Genomic DNA, 26,680 nt, shown 5'->3' on the forward strand with positions numbered 1-26,680 from the left:
GTAGTGGAAAGGCCAGACTCACATTGCCACTGGTCCGCCATCTCAATCAACAATGTCCTCAACTCCAGAGGGCTTGTCTGAATGGTCTATAGAGGCCCACATAATTATCGAAGAGTTTTTAGCCAAAAGGTCATATCCACCGGGGATTAGAGAGAGAAAGAAGTAGAGAATAGGAGATAGAAGAGAAGAAAAAAAATAGACAACATGTACACAAGGTAAAGACAAAGCTCAATGAATTAAAGCACTATGTATTGATAGAACCTGAGAAGATGAGCAAAATCCTTATCTGGGACTACGCGGAAGTAAACTCCAAGCATAGAGGAAAATCCTTGTCTGGGACTACTTGGAAGCAATCTCCAAGCATTAGATCTCCTGGAGCTCCCTGGTAGACAAAAAACGCGCACCAAATACTAGCTTCTTCTATGTTGCTCAGACAACAAATTTGATGGTTTCGTTGGTTCCGATAGGGAGGTAAAACCTTAGGACTCCTGATTAGACTTCTTCCAGGTCACTCCTTCTCCCCATTCGGAGTGTTGTTTGCTGCTTGTAAACTATGATTGCGCATCCCACGAATTCGGAATCCCCTTTTTTTTGCATGAGATCTTCCAAAATTGGCTGAAAAGGCTCTTGTTTTTTGCATGTCACTGTCAGAAGTGGTGTAGCAATGAAAGCGTAAACACAAGCTGTAATAAACTGCTGAAACACAAGACAAAAGAGAAAGGAAAAGAAAGAACGCAATACAGTTGAGAACTTAGATGTATGCTTGGGAAATAGAATCCATATACCAAGACATAGACAGTACAGAAGCAATGTGAGTCACCGGCTGTGGAGGCATTGGCACATGCTCCCTCTCTCGAAGAAATGTCAGCTGATCAATGAATGTGGAGGGAGCCTGAGAATATATAGGCCAAATAAATTCCACAAAAATGATTAGTCGGCCAACATTAAATGCTGGCTGATTGGTTGCAAATAATGCCAAAACACAACAAATGCTGGCAAATAAAATGCCTAAAATATCTCTGTGCCCGGCTTGTGGTACAGCATGTACAAACTCAACCATGAACTGACTAATTTGCTAATACCCTCTCTCAGATCATGGATGATTTGATACAATACAATATACAATGTGGTGCATCATAGTACATACAACAATGTCCATCAGAGTAGAACCATGGATACCCAAGTAGTGGGTGCACAAGCCACCACCAAGGTGCCTTGGAGAGAACTTGATGTGGATGTCGATCGTACCAGCTCCTGAAAATAGAGAAAATCATAGTAACTCTTAATGTCTGTCAATGATGCCTTTGATGTAGCATACGTGATCACCTTGTCACCAATGCCGCAACACAGAAATGACCATGAATTTCCCTTCTTTGGCCAGACCGCGAAAGTGTCTCCTCATGTGAGCTCCAGACGAAAGTCACCCGCTCTCTGTCACGTAACCAGCCCATCATAAACCTGGATGTCAATCCCAGCTCTAGGATTTGAATTTGCCAGCAAACTTCAGTTGATGTGTCAGGGATGTTCCTCTTTAGATCTTGTGCATCTAAATAGAAATATAGATGAGACACGACTGCCCCATCTCACCACCCTCTTACACTCCCTCTCTGGCACTGGAGAGTCGTGAGGGATGACCTCATCACCACTGCTAGAAAGCAGCTGAGGAAGAGGCTACCAAGCCCTTTCCACAATCCGAAGAAGAGGATCCCTTTCACGCCTTGGACTTCACCTTGGCTAGAGGATTTGAGTTGGAATTTGAGGCAGATGATGACTCGTCGGAGGAGTCCGCATCCCACTTCGTCTTTTGCTCCTTTTTCTTCCTGGAAGCCACTAACTCTTTGTAGTCTTTCCATAGATGACCGTTCTTGCCAAAGTGGTAACACTGGGCATTCAATGACTTCGTCTTCAAACCCCTCTGTGAAGCTACAAGAGCCTCATTGGAATCTCCATGTAGCGTATTATTAGTGGATGTGCATGGAGAAGCCATCTGTAGAGGACTTACGTAACGTGCCTGCCTATCAGCTATCCAGGTACGCTTTTAGCGGTCTATCGAGAAACGATTCTAAGCGTTGCTGCCCGACACTCCCATGGAATGTTTCGGTGTTTGTTGCCTAGGGTTTCTTGAATCCCCCTCGCAACGAAATGTTTACGGCCAGACCCACTAGGATTGACTTAAAATTTGGGCTCCTAGTAGCCAAGGTCTCCTAATCGCATTCTAATGTCGGGTCTTGGACATCCTACTTTACGCAGAGATACACAAGCCGAAGCTAACCCATACCGCGCTTGGTTCAAGGAGAATGGGAAACGAGAGGGATGCGCTACTTGACCTCTCTATCCTTAGGGCATAGTCCCATTCTGATCCTCTAAAATGGTATGAATCGGGGTTCTATCCTAACAATTTCTAAGGTCAAAGATGGTGAAATCTTGTGAGAAGCCCCCCAGTTCTCAGGGACTACCCTAGCGTAGAACAGACCCGTCGGGGGTTCCGTCCACCCGCTTCCTTAACAGCTTTAGTTTTCTAATTAGGTCCTATCACATTTATGTGTGACACTTAAAGTCAGCTTCATTAATTAAGCCTTTTAGGAAATAGGGTTCGTTTGCGTAATTTATGGCACAGATACGAAAACAGAGCAAGCAATCCTTTGATAAACAAGTTCCTTAACTTATCTTCAAGTTAATCTTTATCTCCCACCCATACAAGAGAAATTATGTATCCATTCTGTCCAACAGAAGTATCCCTTCTGCTCTGCAGAAATAACTGGTCCAAATCACATGGCACCACAAATTCAATCCTTTATTTAGAATAGGATCTCCCAACATGCCTATACATTGGGGGCCACGGAGGTCTTTAATTCCATTCTAGATCTAGTAAGGGGTGTCCAGAGCTCCACCTGACCCGCAAGCTATCTAGGAGCGAAACATTATTCCCGTGGTTGGCCTTTTCACCACTCGACCTTCAACCCATTAATCGAGGAGTGCCCTCTTTGGGTTAATCCGCGGTGCGATCATGGAGGTGATCCACCCATGCAATATATTCTTTCTTAATTAAATCCTTTAAGAATCCAGCACAACAAGGCATTTAGCCCTAATATCATTTTCTAGGAAAACATTTCTCTATCCCCATGGCAACTTGTCATCACAAACCCTTGCCATGCATTTACCATAAATCACAAGCACTTGGAACAATCATCCAACTAACAACCAGTTGAATGTAAAAGCATTTAGGATGTTGTTCGATCAACCAACAAAAAACCTATTGTATTCTTCCCAAACAATGCAAGAATAGTTGTGATAACATTTTCATCGCATATCCTCTCTCCCCCTTGGGATTAAAGAGCGATTCTATATAAAATTTACTTAACTCTTGTATGCACAATTTTTAATGTCATGATTATGCCATTGATAACCCCTAACCAATTCTTTCTTATAATTGCTCTATCAACAAATAAGCCATATGCAACTAGGTGTAATTAACTTCCCTTGATACATGTACTTTGCAAGCTCGATCTTTTAAATACGTGAGATGAAATGACTTATACTCATGCATCATAGTATGGGCCTAACGTATCTCATACGAGAATCAAAACAAGCATCTATCAATTTGAAAATATATTTATTTACGATCGGTACCACAGTTGGATTGATAGTGATGTCTTAGTTGTTGGTTATGGGATTGCCATTCTCACGTGATATTCTTCACTTGGGGGTGATCGTCCGTAAGTAGACTCAAGAGATTAAGAAGGTGGAATAAATTCAAGATGGGAGAGCAGAAGAGAAGATAGTTAAGTCGAGGATCGAGATAGAGGGAATTGAGCTAGCTCTCTTTCTTGCAGCCTCTCGGGGTGACTATTCTCTCTCTCTCACACACACACACACACACACACACACACACACACACACACAATCTCTAGGAGTATCCTTCTCTCTACCTCTCTCGCAGCCTCTCGGGGTCTTCTCTCTCTCTCTCAAGCTCTTTCTTACAATCTCTTGGAGGGATATCCTTCCCTCTACCTCTCTTTCGCAGCCTCTCGGGGTCTCCTTATGCTTCTTGTGCCTCCCCATGCCTCATATTTATAGTAAATTAGAGAATAGGGCTTGTGGCTGAGAAGTGAAGCTCTTTGTGGAGGGGATCTTGGGAAAAATCAATGATGTGGTGCTTAGATCATAAATTTGATGGTTCCATTGGCTCCGAAAGGGGGGTAAAACTTTAAGACACTTGATTAGAAAGCTCTCAGTTCACTCCTTTTCTCTGTTTGAAGTGTTGTTTTCTATCTGTAGACTACGATCGCGGGGCGCGCGATCTCACCAATCTCTCTCTCTTTCTTTTCTTTTTATAAAATCTTCAAACTAACTAATACATCACTTGTCTTTTCTTTTAAATGACATCCAATTCTAGAAATCTCAATATCTTTAAAAATAGAAGAATGATAATATTTAAAATATCTAGAATATGTTAGTTTTGCCCAAAATCTAATATTTTTGGACCTTCCAAACTATACACATTAATACTAGTGATTAATATAGCTCATAAGTCGTTCACGTTGTAACTTCCGTGAAGGGTGGCTACGGTCCTTGTTAATCCGATGAAAATATTGGATTTACGACTCAATTTTTTAAACATATATTTTTAATTAAATAAAAATCCTTAATTATTAACATTAGTTAGTTTTTTAAAACTTTAGTTAGTAATCTTACTAACTTATTAATTGACTAACTAACTTTCGAACTAACCAACTAATTTTTATTGTGTGAAAATATTACAATTTAGAAGAGAAGTAGAGAAAAGAAGGTATTTGGAGAGGGAACATAGCCATAACATGAGCACAGATTGCAAAAAAGTAAGAGTTCACATACAGTATAATCCAAAATCTGACCAAAATAAGACAAAAGATGTTGTAAAAATTCAAAAAATCAGTAAAAAACTGCCAAAAACAGCAAAAACGGCTTGATAATGCAAGCGCCCAATTAGGAGGAGATGCTGAGACACCAAAATGTAGGTTGAAATTGATGCACAGGTTATAGGGATGCTGACGTCAGCAAAAAACGTAGGCAAAACAGGTCGCTTGGTTGGAGCAGCAGTCGCTTGATCAGCAAGGGTAAAAACAGTCTTGAAATTAGCAAGAAAACACAACAGGAACACAAATCCTGAAATTTGATACCATGTCAGAAGTGGTGCAGCAATGGAAGCGCAAACATAAGCTGTAATAAACTGCTGAATCACAAGACAAAAGAGAAAGGGAAATAAATAACACAATATAGATGAGAACTCAGATGTATGCTTGGGAAATGGAATCCATATACCAAGACATGAGACAATACAGAAGCAATGTGAGTCATCGGTTGTGGAGACACTAGCACATGCTCCCTCTCTCCAAGAACTATCAGGTGATCAATGAATGTAGAGGAGGGAGCCTGAGAATATATAGGCTAAATAAATGCCACAAATATGATTGGTCCATTGACTGGCTGCAAATAATGCCAAAACATAATAAGTGTTGGTAAATAAAATGCCTCAAATATCTCTGTGTTCAGCTTGCTGTATCACATGTACAGCCTCAACCATGAACTGACTAATCTGCTAACAGTCACTCTATTCTAGAAGTTTTCTACACCTTTTTAGGATATTTACAAGAAATATTATCCAAAATATCAAATATAGACTAAACTTCTCTAAAAATCTTTTATTTTTTAACTAACCATACTATGGACACTAGCACTAATGACTAAGATGACGTTGACTCTCTAGATTCATAAGAAAGCCGGATGATGATGCACTCTAGGTTTTTTCACATTGTCACGACATCGTCTCCATAGAGACATTTGATGCGAGTCTCGTCTATATCTGTGAGTTGCTTCCAGGACGAGGTTACCGTAGAGGCCTACTCGTCACATCTGAGCACATCAGCACCTGTTTGGATTGTGGATAGTGGAGCTACACATCATATGACTCCTATAGAGGACATCTTTTATACCTGAGCCCTTGTAGATGCGAGGGTTCGTGTAGGAAACAAGCCCTTGGTCAAGTTCCACGCTTAAGGTTGTGTCTGTTTTCCTACTAACAAGGGTTTGCTGGTCAATGTATACCATGTCCCTCAACTTGGGATGAACTTGTTATTTATTTAGTAGCTTTGCATGTTGGGACAACTAGTTTTCTTTGCAGCGACCACAATTGAGATCCTTGACTCTTAGACTGGTTTAGTGATTGCTCAGGGTGAGGCATAGCCTAATGGTCTATACCACACGATCCATTTTCTTACCGAGTTGACAACCGAGATCTCCGTGTTCCATAGCTTCTAGGCATTAGCCACACCTTGGGAGCCTACAAACAATGAGCGTCTTTGGCATTTCCACCTAGGGCATCTTGGCTATGACTCTCTTTATGAGCTGTCTCGCCGTGAGGGCCTTTCTCACTTGAAGCTAGCTCAAGATGTCTGTAGAGTATGTCAGCTTGTCAGCTTGGGAAGCCGCACCATAACCCATTTCCTCAACAGTCTACACATAGGGCTGAGGCGCCTCTTGGATTGATTCACATTGATCTTTATGGGCCAACATCTAATATCATCTTGAACGGCGCACTGTACTTCTTTTCAATAGTGGCTCGAGATACATGTGGGTGTGTTAGAGATCAGATCAGATCAGGGCAGCAGGCCAGGTCTGGTGCAGTTGGACTGCACAGTCGGACTGCCACGTGGTAGTCCGACCTGCAGCAGGCAGTCGGCTGACTGGCCATTTCTGGCGGCCTCTTTCCCCCGGTTTTTCAGCTATTTATACCTGGCACTTTCAGCAGTCTGGTACACTTCTCTGCTCGCAGATTACAGACCGGTGACATGCGCAGATTCCGTCTCTGTTCGCAGATTTCAGACAACAGACAGTGCAGACTGCAGCGGACTTCGAGTTGAATAGCAGGTTGCATCGTCGAGGTGGAGACACGCAGTCCAGCGCACTGCGCCCGTGTATATATCTGCATATCTTTGTATTCAGCATTCTTTATACAACAGATCTTCATTGTCCACTGTCTCTTTCTCTCTCTTCTCTCTCTGCGTTCTCTCTCTCTCAGTCCTACGCTTCCGCACCGCTGCACTCTGACATGGTATCAGAGCAGTGTTTGAGGGCTGACTGAGCGCAGAATCAACTTGAAGAGGAGTTTCCATTGCGACACAAATTTGTGTTTTTTGCGTTTAAGGGCAGACAGGAGGGCTGCGCCTTGGAACAAGGCTGAAACGAGTGTGGGCGCACAGGAAAGGAGTACAGGTGGTGGATTTGCTGCTGTTTACTGCTGTTTGACGCGGAGGAAGTTTGAGTTTTCAGCCTACAAGTGCAGGTTTTGCTTTTTCATCGCCTCCGACGGGTGAAGAAGCTTCAGGACGCGGAAAAGCCTTAGCAGGCTGAGTTTTCCCAGTCAGAGGGGGCTGCTTTTGCGTTTGTGAAGGCATTGCAGGTGAAGATGTCTACAGAGATTGACTTGGAGTTCCAGGCCATTATGGACCGGAAGGTGCCTGTCTTACCGGCTCTTCCTGCTGCAGATCAGAAGCTCGACGGCGACAACTACCGCATTTGGCGCGTCATGATGTTGGCCATCCTTGAGTCCTATGATTTGGCAGAGTTGGTACAGGAGGAGATTGACCGGCCCTCGGTAAGAGATGAGTCCAAACTCTCTTCTGATGCTCGTGCGGAGTTGGTCAAGGCCCAGTCTCATTGGGACAAACGGAATGCCAGGATTCGATCCTTTCTCTTTCTATCATGCACTACAGCCGTGATCGCTCACATCGAGCACTTGACGGTGGCTTGGGAGATATGGTTGGAGCTTAATCAAATGTACAATCGGATGACCCTTATGAAGCGGGTTTCTTTGGAGGTACAGATGCGGACCTTGTCCGTAAATAAGTCTTCTTCGCTGCGGGAGCACATTAACAAGCTAAGGCAGCTTCAGATGCAGGTTCAGAATGCGGGGAAGCCGATTTCCTCCGAAGACATGGCGATCACACTATTGTCCCAGTTGCCGCCACGATTCGGTACATGTTACTCTGCCCTTATTGCTTTGGGGCGAGAGTCTACTCTTCGGTGGGAAGAGTTGGTTCCTATGGTCTTGGACCAATAGGAACAATTAAAGGGACAGAATGCTTCCAAGTCGGAGGCATTGACAGGTCAAGCCTCTCAGAAGAAGGGGAAGGACCAAAAGAAGAAGAAGGGGGATAACAAGTCCAAGAAGGACAAGGAGAAGGAGAAGGACAAGGACAAAGATTCCACATGCCATTTTTGTGGAAAGACTGGCCATTGGAAGAAGGATTGCCCTGACAAAGACACGAAGGACACCAAGAAGGACACCAAGGATTCTGGAGCGGTGGCTGCACCATCATCAGCTGCATTTCTTCATCTAGCTGTCATTGAGGACGCTTCACAGAATGCTTCTGATGCTGCGATGGCAGCTTCCCAGGCTCGAGAGTGGGTTGTTGATAGTGGTGCCTCACGGCACATGACTCCTTCATCAGATGGTGTTGCCCAGTTGCGACCGTTGCGTGGGCAGATTCTCATTGGAGACAGCTCTTCAGTTTCTATTGCAGGTCGGGGTAAGATGTAGCTTATTCCCGATGGACGAGGTGGTACCCATACCTCAGAGGTTTTGCATGTACCAGGATTAGGGTACCATCTTTTTTCAGTTCATAAGATTTGCTCCCTTGGCCTTTTGGTGGAGTTTGACAATACTACGGTGCGAGTCCTTGATCGTGGATCGAGGAAGGTTCTCTCATCCGGATATGAGGAGAACGGCATTTACAAACTGAAGTCTTCCACAACCCTCTCTACTCTTCTTCTTACCTCTTAGTCACAGTCAGAGTTATGGCATGCTTGGTTTGGTCACCTGAACTATGATTATCTTCGGAGGGCGTCACGTGGACAACTTGTTTGAGGGTTGCCGGATATAGTGGTGAGCCAGCAGCCATGTGTCTCCTGCATTCGGGGGAAGTAGCATAGGGATGCCATTCCCCACACAGCTTCGCGGCGGTCTACTTCACCGATGGAGCTAGTATCTACGGATTTATGTGGCCCTATGAGGAATGAGTCCTTGCGTGGGAGCTCGTACTTCATGCTGATCGTGGATGACTACAACAGGATGACATGGGCCTACTTTTTGGCATTAAAGTCAGAAGCTTTCTCGCACTTCAAGGATTAGCTTCTCTTTGAGGAGAACCGATCGGGCCGGAAGTTGAAGACTTTGCGATCAGACAAGGGAGATGAATTTGTTTCTAATGAGTTTACTCGGTTTTGTGCAGATAGAGGAATTCACCAGGAGTTTGTCAATACCAACACTCCTCAAGATAATGGTATTCTTGAACGGAAGAACCGCAGTGTGATCGAGATGGCATGCACCATGATGAAGCACCAACAGACCCCTCAGGTTCTGTGGGCCGAGGCTGTGGCTATTGCAGTTCACATCCTTAATCGATCCCCTACTTCGGCCATGGAAGGGATGACCCCATTTTAGGCTTATTTTGGGACGAAGCCAGATGTTTCTTACTTTCGGGTCTTTGGGTGTGATGCCTATGTTCACATTCCCAAGGCTCACCGTGATATATTTGAAGCAGCTTCCCGAAAACAGGTATTTGTTGGCTACAGCTCCCAGTCCCAAGGCTACCGACTGTATGATCCCGTCAAGCGGGATGTGTACACTAGCGGTGATGTTCGGTTTGTGGAGGTTCCGGCTACTTCAACGGGTGAGGAGCATCCTGTTCTTGGAGATCCAGGGGAGAGTTGGGCTCCTTCTACAGTTCCACTGGAGCCCGTGCCTTTTGATTATGATTCTGTTTCTGACACAGAGTCTACTGTTCCACTAGACACCTCTGAGGAGTTACCGCCGGTGGATATTCCAGAGTCTTCTGCTGATGGAGAACGTCGAGTTGAGGTTCGGCCTCCTCCTCGTTGGGCCCGTGACACACTCCGTGATTCAGGGATTGAGGGGGTTCCTGAGGAGTAGGGATTGCAGGATGGTCCGCGGCGGTCACGGAGGCACCAGGCACATTCTACAGAGCTTGTTTGCTCCAACTATTGTTTGACGACCCGTGTTATGTAGGATCGAGAGCCCACCTCCGTGAAGGAGGCTTTACAGTCCGCCCCATGGAAGAAAGCTATGGAAGCTGAGTTGGAGGTTATTGAGAGGAATGGCACTTGGTCACTCGTGCCCCGCCCCCCGAAGAAGAAGGTGATTGGAGTCAAGTGGGTCTTCAAGACCAAATACCTTAGCGATGGTTCTTTGAATAAGCACAAGGCTCGCCTTGTTGCTAAAGGTTTTGCATAGCGCCGAGGTATTGACTGTCATGATACTTTTGCCCCCACAGCTTGTATGGCGACCATTAGAGCTGTTCTTGCTTTGGCTGGCCATAGGAGATGGCCTGTTTATCAGTTGGATGTGAAGTCGGCCTTCCTCAATGGGGATTTGAAGGAGGAGATCTATGTTGAGCAGCCTCCTGGCTTTGGATCTTCAGATGGGAAAGTCTATAGGTTGAAGAAGGCCTTGTATGGCCTCAAGCAGGCTCCGCGTGCATGGAACGAGAAGATTGATTCGTTCCTCCAATCTCAGTTGGGATATCGGCGGTCCAAGGCCGATCCGCAGCTGTATGTTCACACTTCCGAGGATGGTTGTGTGCTGTTTGTCTTATATGTTGATGATTTGATTGTCACAGGTGATGATGCACAGCAGGTCCAAGAGACGAAGTCAGCTTTACATCGGACGTTCGAGATGACGGATTTGGGTCTACTCCATTTCTTTTTGGGCCATGAGATTTATCAGTCTCAGAGGGGGATCTTTATCTCTCAACAGAGATATGTACAGGAGCTCTTGGTGTCTTTTGAGATGGAGGATTGTCGGGCCCTATCTACTCCTACAGATCCGAATTGGAAGGCCACTTCTCATTCAGCTTCTCCTTTGGCGGATGCGTCCCGCTATCGACAGTTGATTGGGTCTTTGATTTGGCTTCTCAACACCAGGGTTGATCTATGTTTTGCTATTGGGCTCTTGGCAGGGTTCATGAGTGAACCTAAGACGGTGCATTGGCAGGCTGCTCAGAGAATACTTCGGTATTTAAGGGGGATGTCTGATTTAGGGATTCATTACCCCGCAGGGACAGATGGGTCAGATCTTGTACTTGCAGGTTGGAGCGACTCGGATTGGGCCGGTGATGTGGACCACAGGAGGTCTACTACAGGTTATTGTTTTACTTTGGGTGTAGGTGTTATTTCATGGAGTAGCAAGAAGCAGCCCACGGTAGCCCTTTCGTCTATTGAGGCGGAGTATCGGGCCGCGTCTTCCACCACATGCGAGGTTGTGTGGCTTCGGAGATTATTGGAGGAGCTTGGGTGCCCCCAGACTTGTCCTACATTGCTGCGATGTGACAATGAAAGTTGCATTGCCTTGGCAAGGAACCCTGTTTTTCATGCCCGGACGAAGCACATTGAGATCCAGTACCACTTCATCCGAGAAAAGCTTCTGGATGAGACCATCACTGTGGAGTACTGCAAGACGGAGGACAATCTTGCGGATTTGTTTATGAAGGCGCTTCCTCAGGCTCTACTTCGGAGACATTCCAGATCCCTCAGGCTTCTGCCTTGCCCAGGCTCTGAGAGGGGGTGTTAGAGATCAGATCAGATCAGGGCAGCAGGCCAGGTCTGGTGCAGTCAGACTACCACGTGGCAGTCCGACCTGCGGCAGGGAGTCGCTGCAGCCGCCTGGCCATTTCTGGCGCCCTCTTTCCCCCGGTTTTTCAGCTATTTATACCTGGCACTTTCAGCAGTCTGGTACACTTCTCTGCTCGCAGATTACAAACCGGTGACACGCGCAAATTCCGTCTCTGTTCGCAGATTTCAGACAGCAGACAGTGCAGACTGCAGCGGACTTCGACGTGAACAGCAGGTTGCATCGTCGAGGTGGAGACACGCAGTCCAGCGCACTGCGCCCGTGTATATATCTGCATATCTTTGTATTCAGCATTCTTTATACAGCAGATCTTCATCGTCCACTGTCTCTTTCTCTCTCTTCTCTCTCTGCGTTCTCTCTCTCTCAGTCCTACGCTTCCGCACCGCTGCACTCTGACAGGGTGTACTTCCTTAAGCATAAGTCAAATGCTTTCATATATTTCTCTACTTATGTGCTACTGGTTTATAACTAGATGGGTTGTTGTGTTGGTTGCATGAGGAGTAATAGCGGTGGTAAGTTCATCTCCTACGAGTTTTCCGAGTTTCTACAGCAATATGGCATCTCTCGCTAGCTCACCTCTACCAACTCTCCCTCTGAGAATGGAGTTGTAGAGCATAGGAACCAGATAGTTTTGGAAATGGCATGTGGGCAATTTCTTTGGTTAATTCATACTAGGTTAGACTTAGCTTACTCAGTTAGCATTTTTAGTCAATATTTCATAGCACCTAGGATGTCACATTGGATTGCACGTTTGTGTGTGTTGCGTTATTTACAGTGTACCTATTCTTATGACCTCACTTATGGTTTTGGTTTATGTTTATAGGGTACACTGATTTTGATTAGGCAAGAGATCCTGACACCTGGTGTTGCCATGACGGCTATCTCTTCACCTTGGGCACGACTTTTATTTCTTGGTCCAGCCGTAAATAAGAGACTGTGGCGGCTTCCACGGCCCAGGTTGAGTATAGGTCTCTCTTTGATGGTACCATCGAGGCTATCTACTTAAGGAGCTTATTGGCGACGCTTCACTTCCTTGTGACTTTCCTACCATTGTCTACTGCAATAACCAAAGTGCCATTGCCCTGGTGGACCATCATGACACCCTGGATACGGCATGTGGGAGTCCACTTCCACTTTTCTAGAGAGCAGGTTGAGCTAGGTACTATCCGCCTAGAGTTTGTGCCTTCATCAGACAATTTTGCAGACATTTTGACGAAAGTGGTCAACCGGCTGGTTCTTTAGTACCTTCTACCTAGGATTGGCTAAGATACACCCTTTCCTACTTCTTCAGATTGACAGGAAGAGGGTGCTTCCCTTTTGCTTTCCCTTCAGTTGGAGAGGGGGCGACTACTTCTCTTGATAGTGACAGTGATGATGCTTACAATTTTTAGACATTCATTCATTCATTTATTCTTTTATATTGTACTTATGAACATTTGTAACTTCATCGCACTGTCAGGATGACCTGATTGTAAAAGGACACTAGGGCAAGTGAATAATTCCCTTGTGAGAGCATTGTCCAAGTGACACCGTTGCATTGTATTTTGCGTCAGCATGACATCTTGCATCTTCCTTTGCATTACTCCATGCATTGGCATTTTGTTCATGTAAATATGCATTTGTATATATTTATCCCTTTTCGGTCTTTTGGAGTGGTCAACTTTGGATCCACCATATTCGTGGCATTGCATCTGACAGTCTTCAAGGCAGTTCTTCCTAGCTTGCTTGCTTGCTTTGCTTATCTTGCTTGCTTCACATCTTTGCTATCTTTGTGTCACCTATACCTTGGCCATTTTCCTTCTTCACTGACACCCAGTAATGGCCGGGATAGTATGCTTGTTTTGTGAAGGTCTTGGGTTTGACTATCCCTCATCACTCTCCCGTTGGAGCACGGATACTCAATAGGATGAAAACTAATTTGAAATCGTTACTTAATGTTAAATCTATCAAAACTACAAAGCTCCCCCAAAAAAAGTCCATAGTTGATTCCATCCGCCTTTGCAGGACTTGGTAGGCCACTAGGTAGCCGCCGTGCACCCTTTGTTCGTCAACGCCTTGGCCTCTCTGGGGTGATCACTTGGGCTCCCTTGGTAAGATAACCATTGCCTTTGTAGACTTCTATCAGTTTGTGCCTTGTTGTACGATGTTATTAGTGTTTTTGTGTTAGGGTAGCAGGGTGAGCATTAAATGCAGCAAAATAGTCAAAAAATTGTGCTAAAAAGCAAAATGCAAATTGTTGAAAGCAAAATGCTATTGTGCGATGGCTGGATACATGCTATTTGGGGCAGCAACAAGTTGCCTGACAGCAATTGACTGGAAGAGACTGATCAACAATACTTGGCAGACCTACAATAGTAGAAAGCAGCATTCCAAGACCAGATATGGATACCTAATACCCAAGGTTGTCATGTATGATATGGTACGGTACGATAAAATACGGTAGTAATTGGTACCTTATGATTTTATAAGGTACGGTACAATATTAGTATTTAAAAAAAAAACCAAAATCTTGGTTATTTTGGATGATAGATAATACAACACATGTTTAGAGCTAAAATAGCAATGTCACTTGAGTTAATAGGATGAATACATGAGGGTAAACAAGGTAAAACCTCATGCACAACATGTGCAATGCGCTACTAGAAGACAAATGGGAGTGTATACGCAATACATCATACAATAAAGCAAAGTGTAGGGTGGATGGACAAAGAGGCCCTTTATTCTTTTGAGAGAGAGAGAGAGAGAGAGGCTCGGCAGTTTTGGGGGGGGGGGGAGGGATGCTCTTGGAATTGCATATTCATCTTGGAAGTTGGGAGAGAGAGAGAGCGAGAGAGACTTGAAATTATGATAAAAAACATAAGGCTTAGGAGCTGGAAGATATTGTGTGGTGTAGTCTTCATAGGCCAAAAATAGTCTGTTTTTTGGTATGAATTGGTACGGATACATACTGTATGAACTGTACGGAACGAACTAGTTCGTACGACGTACAAATGCAACTATGTTAATACCATGTTAGAAGTGTGTGCAGTGATGGAAGTGTAGAAGAGTTCTGTAATAGACTGCACAACACGAGAGAGGAGAGAAAAAACAAAAACAAAGGAACATTGCAAAGAGAGAACATAGAGATATACTCAGGAAATGGAATCCACATACCAAACATGAGACAGTCATGTACAACGGTGAGTTAAAGGCTGTGTGACACTGGCATTGGCTCTCTCTCTCTCTCCAACAAGACCTGCTGTGGAAGACTGCAAGTGATGGATAAATGCAGAGGAGGAAGCCCAGCAATAAATAGGCAAAAATATGCCTAAATCTGGATCAGGTTGGCCAGCAAGAAAATAATAATAAATAATGGCATAACATCACAAAAATAGACACCAGAAAAATGCATAAAATATGCTGCTGTGCCCAGCCCATCAAACTACAACTAGACTCACTCATGAGCTGACTAGGCAGGGGGGGGGGGATGCTCTTGGAATTGCATATTCATCTTGGAAGTTGGGAGAGAGAGAGAGAGAGAGAGAGAGAGACTTGAAATTCTCTCTCTCTTTATGATAATAAACATAAGGCTTAGGAGCTGGAAGATATTGTGTGGTGTAGTCTTCATAGGCCAAAAATAGTCTGTTTTTTGGTACGAATTGGTACAGATACATACTGTATGGACTGTACAGAACGAACTAGTTCATACGCAGTACAAATGCAACTATGTTAATACCATGTTAGAAGTGTGTGCAGTGATGGAAGTGTAGAAGACTGCTGTAATAGACTGCACAACACAAGAGAGAGGAGAGAAAAAACAAAAACAGAGGAACATTGCAAAGAGAGAACATAGAGATATACTCAGGAAATGGAATCCACATACCAAACATGAGACAGTCATGTACAACAGTGAGTTAATGGCTGTGTGACACTGGCATTGGCTCTCTCTCTCTCTCCAACAAGACCTGCTGTGGAAGACTGCAAGTGATGGATAAATGCAGAGGAGGGAGCCCAGCAATAAATAGGCAAAAATATGCCTAAATCTGGATCAGGTTGGCCAGCAAGAAAATAATAATAAATAATGGCATAACATCACAAAAATAGGCACCAGAAAAATGCATAAAATATGCTGCTGTGCCCAGCCCATCAAACTACAACTAGACTCACTCATGAGCTGACTAGGCAAGGGGGGGGATGCTCTTGGAATTGCATATTCATCTTGGAAGTTGAGAGAGAGAGAGAGAGAGAGAGAGAGAGAGAGAGAGAGAGAGACTTGAAATTCTCTCTCTCTTTATGATAATAAACATAAGGCTTAGGAGCTGGAAGATATTGTGTGGTGTAGTCTTCATAGGCCAAAAATAGTCTGTTTTTTGGTACGAATTAGTACGGATACATACTGTATGGACTGTACAGAACGAACTAGTTCGTACGTAGTACAAATGCAACTATGTTAATACCATGTTAGAAGTGTGTGCAGTGATGGAAGTGTAGAAGACTGCTGTAATAGACTGCACAACACAAGAGAGAGGAGAGAAAAAACAAAAACAGAGGAACATTGCAAAGAGAGAACATAGAGATATACTCAGGAAATGGAATCCACATACCAAACATGAGACAGTCGTGTACAACGGTGAGTTAATGGCTGTGTGACACTGGCATTGGCTCTCTCTCTCTCTCCAACAAGACCTGCTGTGGAAGACTGCAAGTGATGGATAAATGCAGAGGAGGGAGCCCAGCAATAAATAGGCAAAAATATGCCTAAATCTGGATCAGGTTGGCCAGCAAGAAAATAATAATAAATAATGGCATAACATCACAAAAATAGGCACCAGAAAAATGCATAAAATATGCTGCTGTGCCCAGCCCATCAAACTACAACTAGACTCACTCATGAGCTGACTAGGCCGGGGGGGGGGGGGGGGATGCTCTTGGAATTGCATATTCATCTTGGAAGTTGGGAGAGAGAGAGAGACTTGAAATTATGATGATAAACATAAGGCTTAGGAGCTGGAAGATATTGTGTGGTGTAGTCTTCATAGGCCAAAAATAGTCGGTTTTTTGGTACCAATTGGTACGGATACATACTGTATGAACTGTATGGAACGAACTAGTTCGTAGTAGTACGAATGCAACTATGTTAATACCATGTTAGAAGTGGGTGCAGTGATGGAAGTGTAGAAGACTGCTGTAATAGACTGCACAACACGAGAGAGGAGAGAAAAAACAAGAATAGAGGAACATTGCAAAGAGAGAACATAGAGATATACTCGGGAAATGGAATACACATACCAAACATGAGACAGTCATGTACAACGGTGAGTTAAAGGCTATGTGACACTGGCGTTGGCTCTCTCTCTTTCCAACAAGACCTGCTGTGGAAGACTGCACAACGCAAGAGAGAGGAGAGAAAAAACAAGAATAGAGGAACATTGCAAAGAGAGAACATAGAGATATACTCAGGAAATGGAATCCACATACCAAACATGAGACAGTCATGTACAATGGTGAGTTAAAGGCTGTGTGACATTGGCGTTGGCTCTCTCTCTTTCCAACAAGACCTGCTGTGGAAGACTGCAAGTGATGGATAAATGCAGAGGAGGGAGCCCAGCAATAAATAGGCAAAAATATGCCTAAATCTGGATCAGGTTGGCCAGCAAGAAAATAATAATAAATAATGGCATAAAATCACAAAAATAGGCACCAGAAAAATGCATAAAATATGCTGCTGTGCCCAGCCCATCAAACTACAACTAGACTCATGAGCTGACTAGAGGTGTGGGGGGGGGGGGATGCTCTTGGAATTGCATAATCATCTTGGAAGTTGGGAGAGAGAGAGAGCAAGAGAGACTTGAAATTATGATAATAAACATAAGGCTTAGGAGTTGGAAGATATTGTGCGGTGTAGTCTTCATAGGCCAATAATAGTCTGTTTTTTGGTATGAATTGGTACGGATACATACTGTATGAACTGTACGGAACGAACTAGTTCGTACGTAGTACGAATGCAACTATGTTAATACCATGTTAGAAGTGTGTGCAGTGATGGAAGTGTAGAAGACTGCTGTAATAGACTGCACAACACAAGAGAGAGGAGAGAAAAAACAAGAACAGAGGAACATTGCAAAGAGAGAACATAGAGATATACTCGGGAAATGGAATCCACATACCAAACATGAGACAGTCATGTACAACGGTGAGTTAATGGCTGTGTGACACTGGCATTGGCTCTCTCTCTCTCCAACAAGACCTGCTGTGGAAGACTGCAAGTGATGGATAAATGCAGAGGAGGGAGCCCAGCAATAAATAGGCAAAAATATGCCTAAATCTGGATCAGGTTGGCCAGCAAGAAAATAATAATAAATAATGGCATAAAATCACAAAAATAGGCACCAGAAAAATGCATAAAATATGCTGCTGTGCCCAGCCCATCAAATTACAACTAGACTCACTCATGAGCTGAGTAATCTATGAACATATTCTTATTTCTGATCACATAAGGCCGATAAATTTGAAATTCCAAATAAGTGATCAAAATCAATTGAAGGGTTTTGAGGTCAAGATGCAAAAGGCCTTCTAGCAAGTCTCCAAGAGTCTGATTTTGTTCTCAAGTCTTGTGGCATCCAATCAATTTGCTGCTTACAAGGTGCATTCCTTGCTATTGGATATTTTAAATGCTTAGGCCATAAAAGCTTATACCATTCTTTCTTCTTTAGCAAATTTGCTTTTCATTGACCTACTTTAAGTACAATATAATTTGTTAGATTATGGTGAGCTTGTTAATATTGTGGTCTAACCAATCAGGTCTTAGAATTTTCTTGTGTATTACTCATTCGATATTGTGATATTTGAACCATTCAAGTGTGACCATCAGCAAGGAGATTCAAGTGACATGGTTGAAAGTGAAGCTGAAGGTGGAATGACGAACGAAACCCCTCATTTGGACAAGGGAAAGCTTCGTAGCCTAAGTTGCCTTGGGCCAATCTTTGAAGCAGAACCACTTACAAAAAGGAAACGTCATGAATTGAGAAAAGAGGCTCTTTCACTAAGGAAGTCACCTGCTTTTCTTGTGGGTATGGAATCTACAACTTCCAAAATGTTAATTTGATTTGTGAAAGTTTGAAACTTCTTTTGAACTGATATAATACTCTGGAGTGTCTTCTTGGGACATATTGCTGTAAAGTATATTTTTCTGTGCATGCTTTGTATTAACCTCCCCAAATGCTTATCTGGATGCTAATGATATAGAGTTTATAGATGCATGTACAAAAACCTGTCAGAAATGAATGCACAAAGCAGTGCTTTATCTGTTCTCTCTTGCTCAACACACAGTTATTGCACGTGAAACTCTGTCTTGACATCACATAAATCTGTTATTTTAGGCTGTCACTTGCAAAATATGCTCTTTATGTTACTGTACGATGGCCACACAGATGGTAATATGATGTAAAACTCATGTATGTACGAGTCCCTTCTTGAGCGCATCACAGATTCACTAGGTTTGAGCTGTGAATTTTCTTCGTATGTCTTCATATAGTGTGCATCTATTGACAGGATAATCTTGTTATTAGTGATAACGCGAGGCTCTTATCTCATCTATGAGAAAGCGCCAACTTTCAGGGAACTCACCATCTTGGATCATCCCATGAGAGATATCTTTCCCTAGAGGAGAGGACAACATTTCTTGTCATTTTTATTGATTAGGTTGGGATCCTATGGGTTAGCCAAAGGATCATTGAGAGATCATTTTGTGCATGATACTAGCCTATGCTTGCAGTCCTTAGGATTGTAAGCATAAGCATATTTAGTTGTTTTCATTTAATTGTCATTCTCTAGTTGAGACAACATGGTCAGATGCACTCGTAACTTTATCTCGTAGGCCATTTGGCTTCTTTGGACGCATAAATACATCTTTCTTTCTTGCTTTCTACACTCTGAAAGACAGTATAAATGATTGTAGCTGGCATTATTCTTATCCAGGCAATCTAGAGACACTTTTGTTTGTAAGGTCAGGTCAGGTTCGAAGTAGAATTTATTTTATAACATGTATTTTGTGTTTTAAATGTTTGCCTACACGTATACATTTATAAGGGAGAAAAAACACGACCTCAATAGAGAGAGTCTCTTTTATCTCAAATCCCATCCCTTGTGTTGTTTGCCTCAAGCCTATACAACTCTTGTCATTTAAATGTTTTGGAGCTATAACATGTGCTTTGGACCTCATGTGAGGTTGCCGTGTTTTTCCTTTCTGAAATATATGCATGTCGGACATGACCTAATCCTCTCTTGAATTCTCCCTTTATTGGTTAAGAGTTGGTGACAAAGGTAGAGTTCACAATGATTAGCACTTGTTCTTACTATTCCATTGACAAGAGTTTCTTCTGAGAAGTTATTGAGCTGTGCACCGTGCCATAGATCTTTCCACCTCGTGCCATATTCTTCTCCTTAACCAAAACTAAGCTTCCCAGAACTTTTTGTTTGAGTGCCTAGTTAATGTATATAATACTTGCTGGATCAATGGATTCAGATTTTGGAACAGGCAAATGCAGTTATGGCCTTTTCGATGGCTTTCAGGGCTCTGTGCTTGGCATGCTGAGTCCTTTGTTTTGGCTACACATTGAGCTCTTTGGACTCTTCATGTTTTATTAGAGGAGAAGAAAGCCCGTCCTTTCCTTTGGTTCCATAGATTGTTACAGCCATCCTGTATGATTGCATTTCTCTTGGAGATGGTGATGTCTCCATTTTAGTTGCGCCCTTTGATACATTCTGTGTGATTTTGTGCAATAGCAAACTAGATGCATACAGTGGTGGATCACAGTTTATAAGATTGCCCACTTGCCGCTATTGGAATCCATTCGCATGTGAAGTTGATGGAAAGGTGCATTATTATAGGAGGTGGTAGGAGGCTTTTATATGCCTTTTTGGAAGATATTTAATCTAGAGTGAACAGAACTTGATTTCTATTTATCCTCCGATGAGCTGACGCTGGACTGATATAAACTTGATTTTCAAAGTGGACTTATATTCCTGTGTACTTTGTCCTCTGCATTGCAGAAATGTGCACTGTCTCTTTCAGTAAATCTTCTGTATATTGCACTTTTAACACATCATGACCACTTAAATACAAATGATTATCACTACAAATAAGTTTTGAGCTCAAGCGAAGCTTGGTCAGCTTGATGAGGCCGAGGAGGAAGTGTTTAGTTTTCAAATCCTTCCAATGATAGTAGATAGAGGGCTGCAGCTTGCAGCTATTGTACACTTCACAGTCATTGAGCACTGTCCAGGAGCCATGGCGTTACTGGTTATAGCTAGTTCTCTCAAAAACAACTTAACTCCTGGTTGTACATATTATCCGGGGACCTTTTCAAAGACTTTATGGTTCCAGGTACAGGTCTTACTTTTGGCCAACCAGCTAGCCCACCGTTGGACCTGTTTTTCCATGTTTGCTTATTTATATAGACAGCTCCTCTGCATAGTGCACCTAGTTTCAGTTTTCCTTGCTTCTACCTTCACAAAACTTCATGTCCATTTTTTATTTTCTGTCTACTCCTGTCCATTCTCTATCATCACGATATTAGAGCATAGACCCTACCCTTACCATTGAAGCTTATCCAGAAGGTGGATAATCGTTGTTCATGGGGGCATTGCAGTCCAGACACATGTTTCGTGACACAAGTCCTCTGGCTGATCATGTGTGCTGGTTGAGCAGCATTCAGCAGTTCCCTAGCCTTTGACACCTGTTTGTGGCTGCAAACTGCTGTGTTTTTCCAGTTTACAGTCTGTCCCAGTTGCAATAGCCCTTTTCTTGAACGATTGAGGTGTGGAAGGACCACTCTATGCATACCATCCTCTATGTAATACACAAGTGTTAGCTGTCAGATTTTGCTTCTTAACCTCAAGCAACTTTATCGCAATGGTGGTACCACACTGCCTTCAGCAATACTTGAATCCTGAACCCAAGTGACCATGCTACCAGTATTGCTTATAGTATTTCAATGTGGCTCCAGTGGATGCATACATGGTCGGTAGGATATCCTGGGCAACATGATCTGTTATAACATACACATGGATGTTTCTGTAGTCCTGCCAATGGAAATGTTTTGCCTTTGATTGCATGTACATCATGCAGGAGCACAGTGAAAGGTCAGATAAATGTAGCTGAGAGTAGGAGTGGAATGAGGACAGAGTTATATCCACTGTCCCGTGGTCTCTTAAGTCTCAGACTGCCCCCATTATGCTATTAATGTCCCTTCTGATTTGCGATTTCTACTGCCATAATATTTCTTTCTTTCTTGTTCAGCATCGAAGTGGGTGTGATATTTTTGTTTCTATTAATGGCAGGGATCACCCACCCTTTATCAGCCATTGCCAGAGCTATTCGAGTGCACTTTGTAGACCATGCACTTGTGAAGATCGGAGTAAAAGGTAGACCAGCTGGCTTATCAGTCCAAGATGTGGTGCAAGAGTTAGAGGTCAGTATTTCTTCTCAACTTGTTGCTTATCTCACCATTCTTATCATGCTCATGTTGTTTTTCGTCTTTCTTCGGGACCTGCTTGCTGGAGTTAGTATTATGAAGGGACCAAAAAGATACTTTGTCTTTTTTCAGGACTTGACTGGTGGAACTTTGTATTATCAAGGCACTAAGAATATCATCTTATATCGGGGGTGGCAAAGCAGGGAAGAAATGCCTACATCTGACCTGTATGATGTGCTATCTCCAGAGCAGTGTGATGCTTTAGAACAAGGTCAAAGTTTCTGGAATGATGCTCTAGCTGTTGATGACTGTATTACTCCATATGAGAATGATGCTTCTGACACAGATAATGAGGAAGATGAAGTTGAAGATTGCATTACAGACATTCTTTCGGATGGTGATGTGGACGAGGCAGGAAAAGATACGGAGGATGGCCCTTTTTCAGGAATGATGTCTGATGATCAAGAAGGATACAACGAAGATGAAGATTACATGACGAGAAATGATACATCTGATGATGAGGAAGGTGGTGGCAAATTTGAACATCACTTTGTGGAAGAGGATAGTACTGATTACGAGGAAGGAGAAGATGAAGATGACCACTACATAGCAGGAATGTTTTCAGATGACAACAAATTCTCAAATGATAGGTGAAAAATGATAGCTATGTTGTCCCATGATTTATAAGGAGTGGCTGAGGTAAACAGTTATTGTAAAGGGAAATCTGCATTTAAGGACAGTTCTCATAGAACACAATTGTGCATCTCCATGATTCTGGTGCTGCTCACATTAAATCTGTACCATAGATTTTTGCAGGTTCTTAAGAGGTGCAGTTTCCATCTACAGTCATCTTCTTGTTTTAGATGCCAGAAAATTGAGGCTGCTGTTGCAGTTGTTAAGAGATGGTCTCTCCACCTGCAGTCAGCTTTGTTGTTTTCGATGCCAGAAAATGGAGGCCCCTGTTGCAGTTGTTGAGAGATGCAGTGTCCACCTGCAGTCAGCTTGTTCTTGTAGCTGCCAGAAAATTTAGACCCCTGCTCCTTGGGGTTGAAAGTCAGAATTTCACTCTGCATTTCTATGATGCTTTACAGATCCCTCTGTGATTTACTATTGGAGAGAAGCTGGAGAGGAAAATGGCCTGAGTTATGAGGCTTTGGAGAAAGAAAAGGCCCTCTCTGTAGCATCATTGTAATTCTTCTTGCCACCTTGAGGTCGGTCTCTGACCCAAGTGTTCCAATAAATCTGACTTTATCAGGAAGCTATAGCTAAGAAGAAGCTATAGCAGATTCACAAATCTCCCCTTGAAGTGTATGAATTTGTTCAAGGGTGTAGCGGGTCTGAGTTGGAACTGTACTTAAGGGACCACCTCAATTCGGAGTCTCAAACAATAGCACCTATACTGTACTTAATGTAATGCAGCACAGTCGATATGCACATTGTACATATGCATGTCCACTGGGCCTCGTTTGTAATCGTTTAAGCTCTCGGAGAGGATTCCTACTAACACGAATGTGGTCAGGTTGTCCAGTTTCTATGGGCTTGGAATCATGGCTCCTGCATTCGGAACGAGGGAGCTGCCTTAATTTACTGACTTGGGTATTGTGGAATGTTTCCATCCCGGCACATCATCAAAATGTCTTGGATGAGCAAATTTGCTTGTGTTAGCATCAAATTTTCTGTCAGGTTTGCACAGGGAAAGGATAGTCCTCCAAGTGTTGAATCGGCTCTAGTGGGCGACCCAAGTTTCCAGGATCCTCTATAGAGAAGGATGTATGTAAGGAAGCTAGGGAGTCCTGGTTTGGTTAGCCAACACTGGTTGAGGTTGTGTCGTCCTAAGCATGAGACTATAGAACTCACTCAGTGATGTCCATACTTGGGGGATAACATTGTCAATAAAAAAAACGCGGTAGATTTGATATGATTGGTACAGTGCGAGCTAGAGCAGCCTTTGTGGGTTTTGAACTAGAGACCTCTAGCAACTCACAGCGCCCCCCCCCCCCTTCCCACCGATTGTGTTGCCGCTTACCAAAAGAGAAGAGGGAGCAACACACTCGCAATGCACATGGTGTGCTAATGTGGTCTTTAATATTGGGGATTAAGATATTTGATGATGGTAAGAATTGAGATTGTATTCAATCTCTCTCTCTCTCTCTCTCTCTCATATACTTGCACACAAAAAGACATGGTAAGCATATATAAAGGTGCATATGAGTATACGAACTATGCACTTGCGTGCTTGCACATGCATGTGCACAACCCCTCCAACCACCCTCTAAGGTAATGTACCCCCCACCCTTGCAAGACCATACTTCATCTATTTCCCCCCCCTTAGGGTCATGTAGTGTTTCATGCTCATCAATGTAAAGCATGGGTATCATGACATGCTTGGTATACCTAAGTCACACACACACACACACACACACACACACACACACTCTCTCTCTCTCTCTCTCTCTCTCTCTCTCTATATGTGCATGGATGAATTAGTTGGACATCGCTCTCTCCCTTTCTCTATCCCTTCACACACACACACACACACACACACACACACACACACACACACACACACACACACACACACACACATACATGCATGCATGCACGTGTGTGCGCTTGATACATGCACATTTTATTTCTTATAGAGGAAAAAACCAACGAAACACTACGTTTTCTCTCTTTCTACATTGACAACACATAATAAGGTTTTAGAATGTAAAATATATTAAATAATGACACCTTTGATTTTACATCACATCATACTTTGAAAAAGATTATTTAGATTTATAAATTAGTTGCAAGTATAAAAGCTAGAAGAAAACCTATTGCAACTAAACAACACATTTATGGAAAAGTTACCTTGTAAGGGCTAAGTTTACAAATAAATAATTTGTTCAGCATTTGAAGATAGAGGATGTGATCCTTTTTTAAATCACCTTAAGAGTGCAAGAAAAAGCCTTGTAGCAGAGAATGTGAATATTACATGCATGAGTGAAGATATAAATGAAAAGCATGCTATAAAGTTAAGGTAATAAGTATCATGATAACTTCAATTTTTTGTTACATATTTTACTAAAATTTATCCCTTCTATATCATTTGATGAATAGAATGCAAGATATATATATCCTTTATTGTGCTATTATGACGTGTCTTGTTTTCAAAATAAGTGGATGAGGGCATTAGGGGATAAAAGTAGGCTTGATTATTTATCTTATTAATGATTGGAGATATCTTTTTTTGGTTACTATAGATAAAATTAAATCTTGGTACACCTAATGGGACTTTCTCATGAAAAATCTATCATATGGGCTACATTTCTTGTCCCACCAAACACCAACCCAAAATTTTTCTTAATAGCCTTAACATTAGTCTTCTCTCACAGTAGCCCTCCAAGTGCTAAGTAGCCTTTTTGTGCACCACTTGTTTCATTGTTTGGTCTCACTCTAAGCCTTTGGGCTATCAATTTAGTTTGAAGAACACTCGTTCATTAGCTAGTTGAAAGCCCTATAAGCCCCATCAAGCACCCATTTATGCTATAACGAAGAAGGAAACACCAATACACCCCACATAGGTGACATCTATACACTAGAGCCAGTCCTCCATAGTTTCATATCTCCAAGTATTCAATTAATATTTTGTAATCTTAACACCTCACGTAGTTTCACTAAGTGTGAATTAGTCCTTGAGCTTTGGTGGCCATGTTTATAGGAGCTCAATTGAAATAGATGCATAGTTATCATGTGATTATTTTTGTAGGTTTTGAAAAATTAGTCCAGTTAGACTAGTGTGTTGTTTATGCTCTACCTTCATGTAGTGATAACACAAGATATATCATGTGAAATTCTTATATGTTTTGGAAAAATTGGGCACTTTGGGAAAGCATGTTGTTCATCCTCTACCTTCATTTAGCGATAACACAAGAATATTTTTGGTTTCCTACGTACAGTTTATATTTGCCCATATAGTTAGTTGTTTGAAGCATACACTATGATTTCGTACATATGTCTCTCTAGCCTATTCTCTTACTAAGGTAACCACCAAGAGTTTAATAGAAACACTACATTGCAACAATTTTTAGTAGATTGTATATAATTTGGTTTGAAGCGCAAATTTTCTTGGAAGGAGCAAATTTCATAGTTTTTTTCAAAAGACTTCCCTTCAAGCTCCATTGATGCTTGTCTTTTGTAGTTAAACAATTATTTGGGTTAGTTTTGGTAATGGTCATTGGTCATCTTCGCTGCCCTAGAAAAGACGTCCTTTTTGTGGGAAGCATGTTTCCATTCTTGGAAGTAGCACTACAACTTCAACATGGAGAGAAATGGCTTGTGAAGTGTTTGTGTTTGTGCATTCGTAGTTGCTAGTCTTCAAGTCCATCAATGGAAAGTGTTGGTGGTAGTGGGCATCCTTACTAGACACCAATGCATTATTCAAAGGTTTAAGCCTCTCCAAGCTTGCTTCACAATAGTCTATCAAAGGGGCTTAGAAAAGTCAAAAAATAAAGAATACAATGCTTTGCATGCTCCTTTAGTACATCTTACTATC

The 26,680-nt window shown here is 42.7% G+C and overlaps 1 protein-coding gene across 4 annotated transcripts in view; it reads left to right on the top strand.

Moving 5' to 3' along the window:
• Window positions 1-23,674, top strand: part of LOC148016869 (CRM-domain containing factor CFM2, chloroplastic-like) — a 32,996-nt gene extending 9,322 nt beyond the window's left edge. Inside the window, exons 9-12 of one of the 4 annotated variants that reach the window (XM_087663421.1) lie at window positions 18,525-18,735; window positions 22,007-22,137; window positions 22,273-22,790; window positions 22,947-23,674. In XM_087663421.1, coding sequence (XP_087519547.1) covers window positions 18,525-18,735; window positions 22,007-22,137; window positions 22,273-22,790; window positions 22,947-23,115 — 1,029 coding nt within the window. In that variant the 3' untranslated portion in view covers window positions 23,116-23,674. Of the gene's footprint in view, window positions 1-18,524; window positions 18,736-22,006; window positions 22,138-22,272; window positions 22,897-22,946 lie in introns of those variants that run through there. The other 3 variants (XM_087663419.1, XM_087663420.1, XM_087663422.1) reach the window with 3 other exon arrangements.
• Window positions 23,675-26,680: the final 3,006 nt, after the last annotated feature.

Source organism: Lygodium microphyllum, chromosome 22, assembly GCF_053477565.2.
Source record: "Lygodium microphyllum isolate KBCC chromosome 22, Lygodium_microphyllum_v1.1.10, whole genome shotgun sequence".
Lineage (NCBI taxonomy): Eukaryota > Viridiplantae > Streptophyta > Polypodiopsida > Schizaeales > Lygodiaceae > Lygodium > Lygodium microphyllum.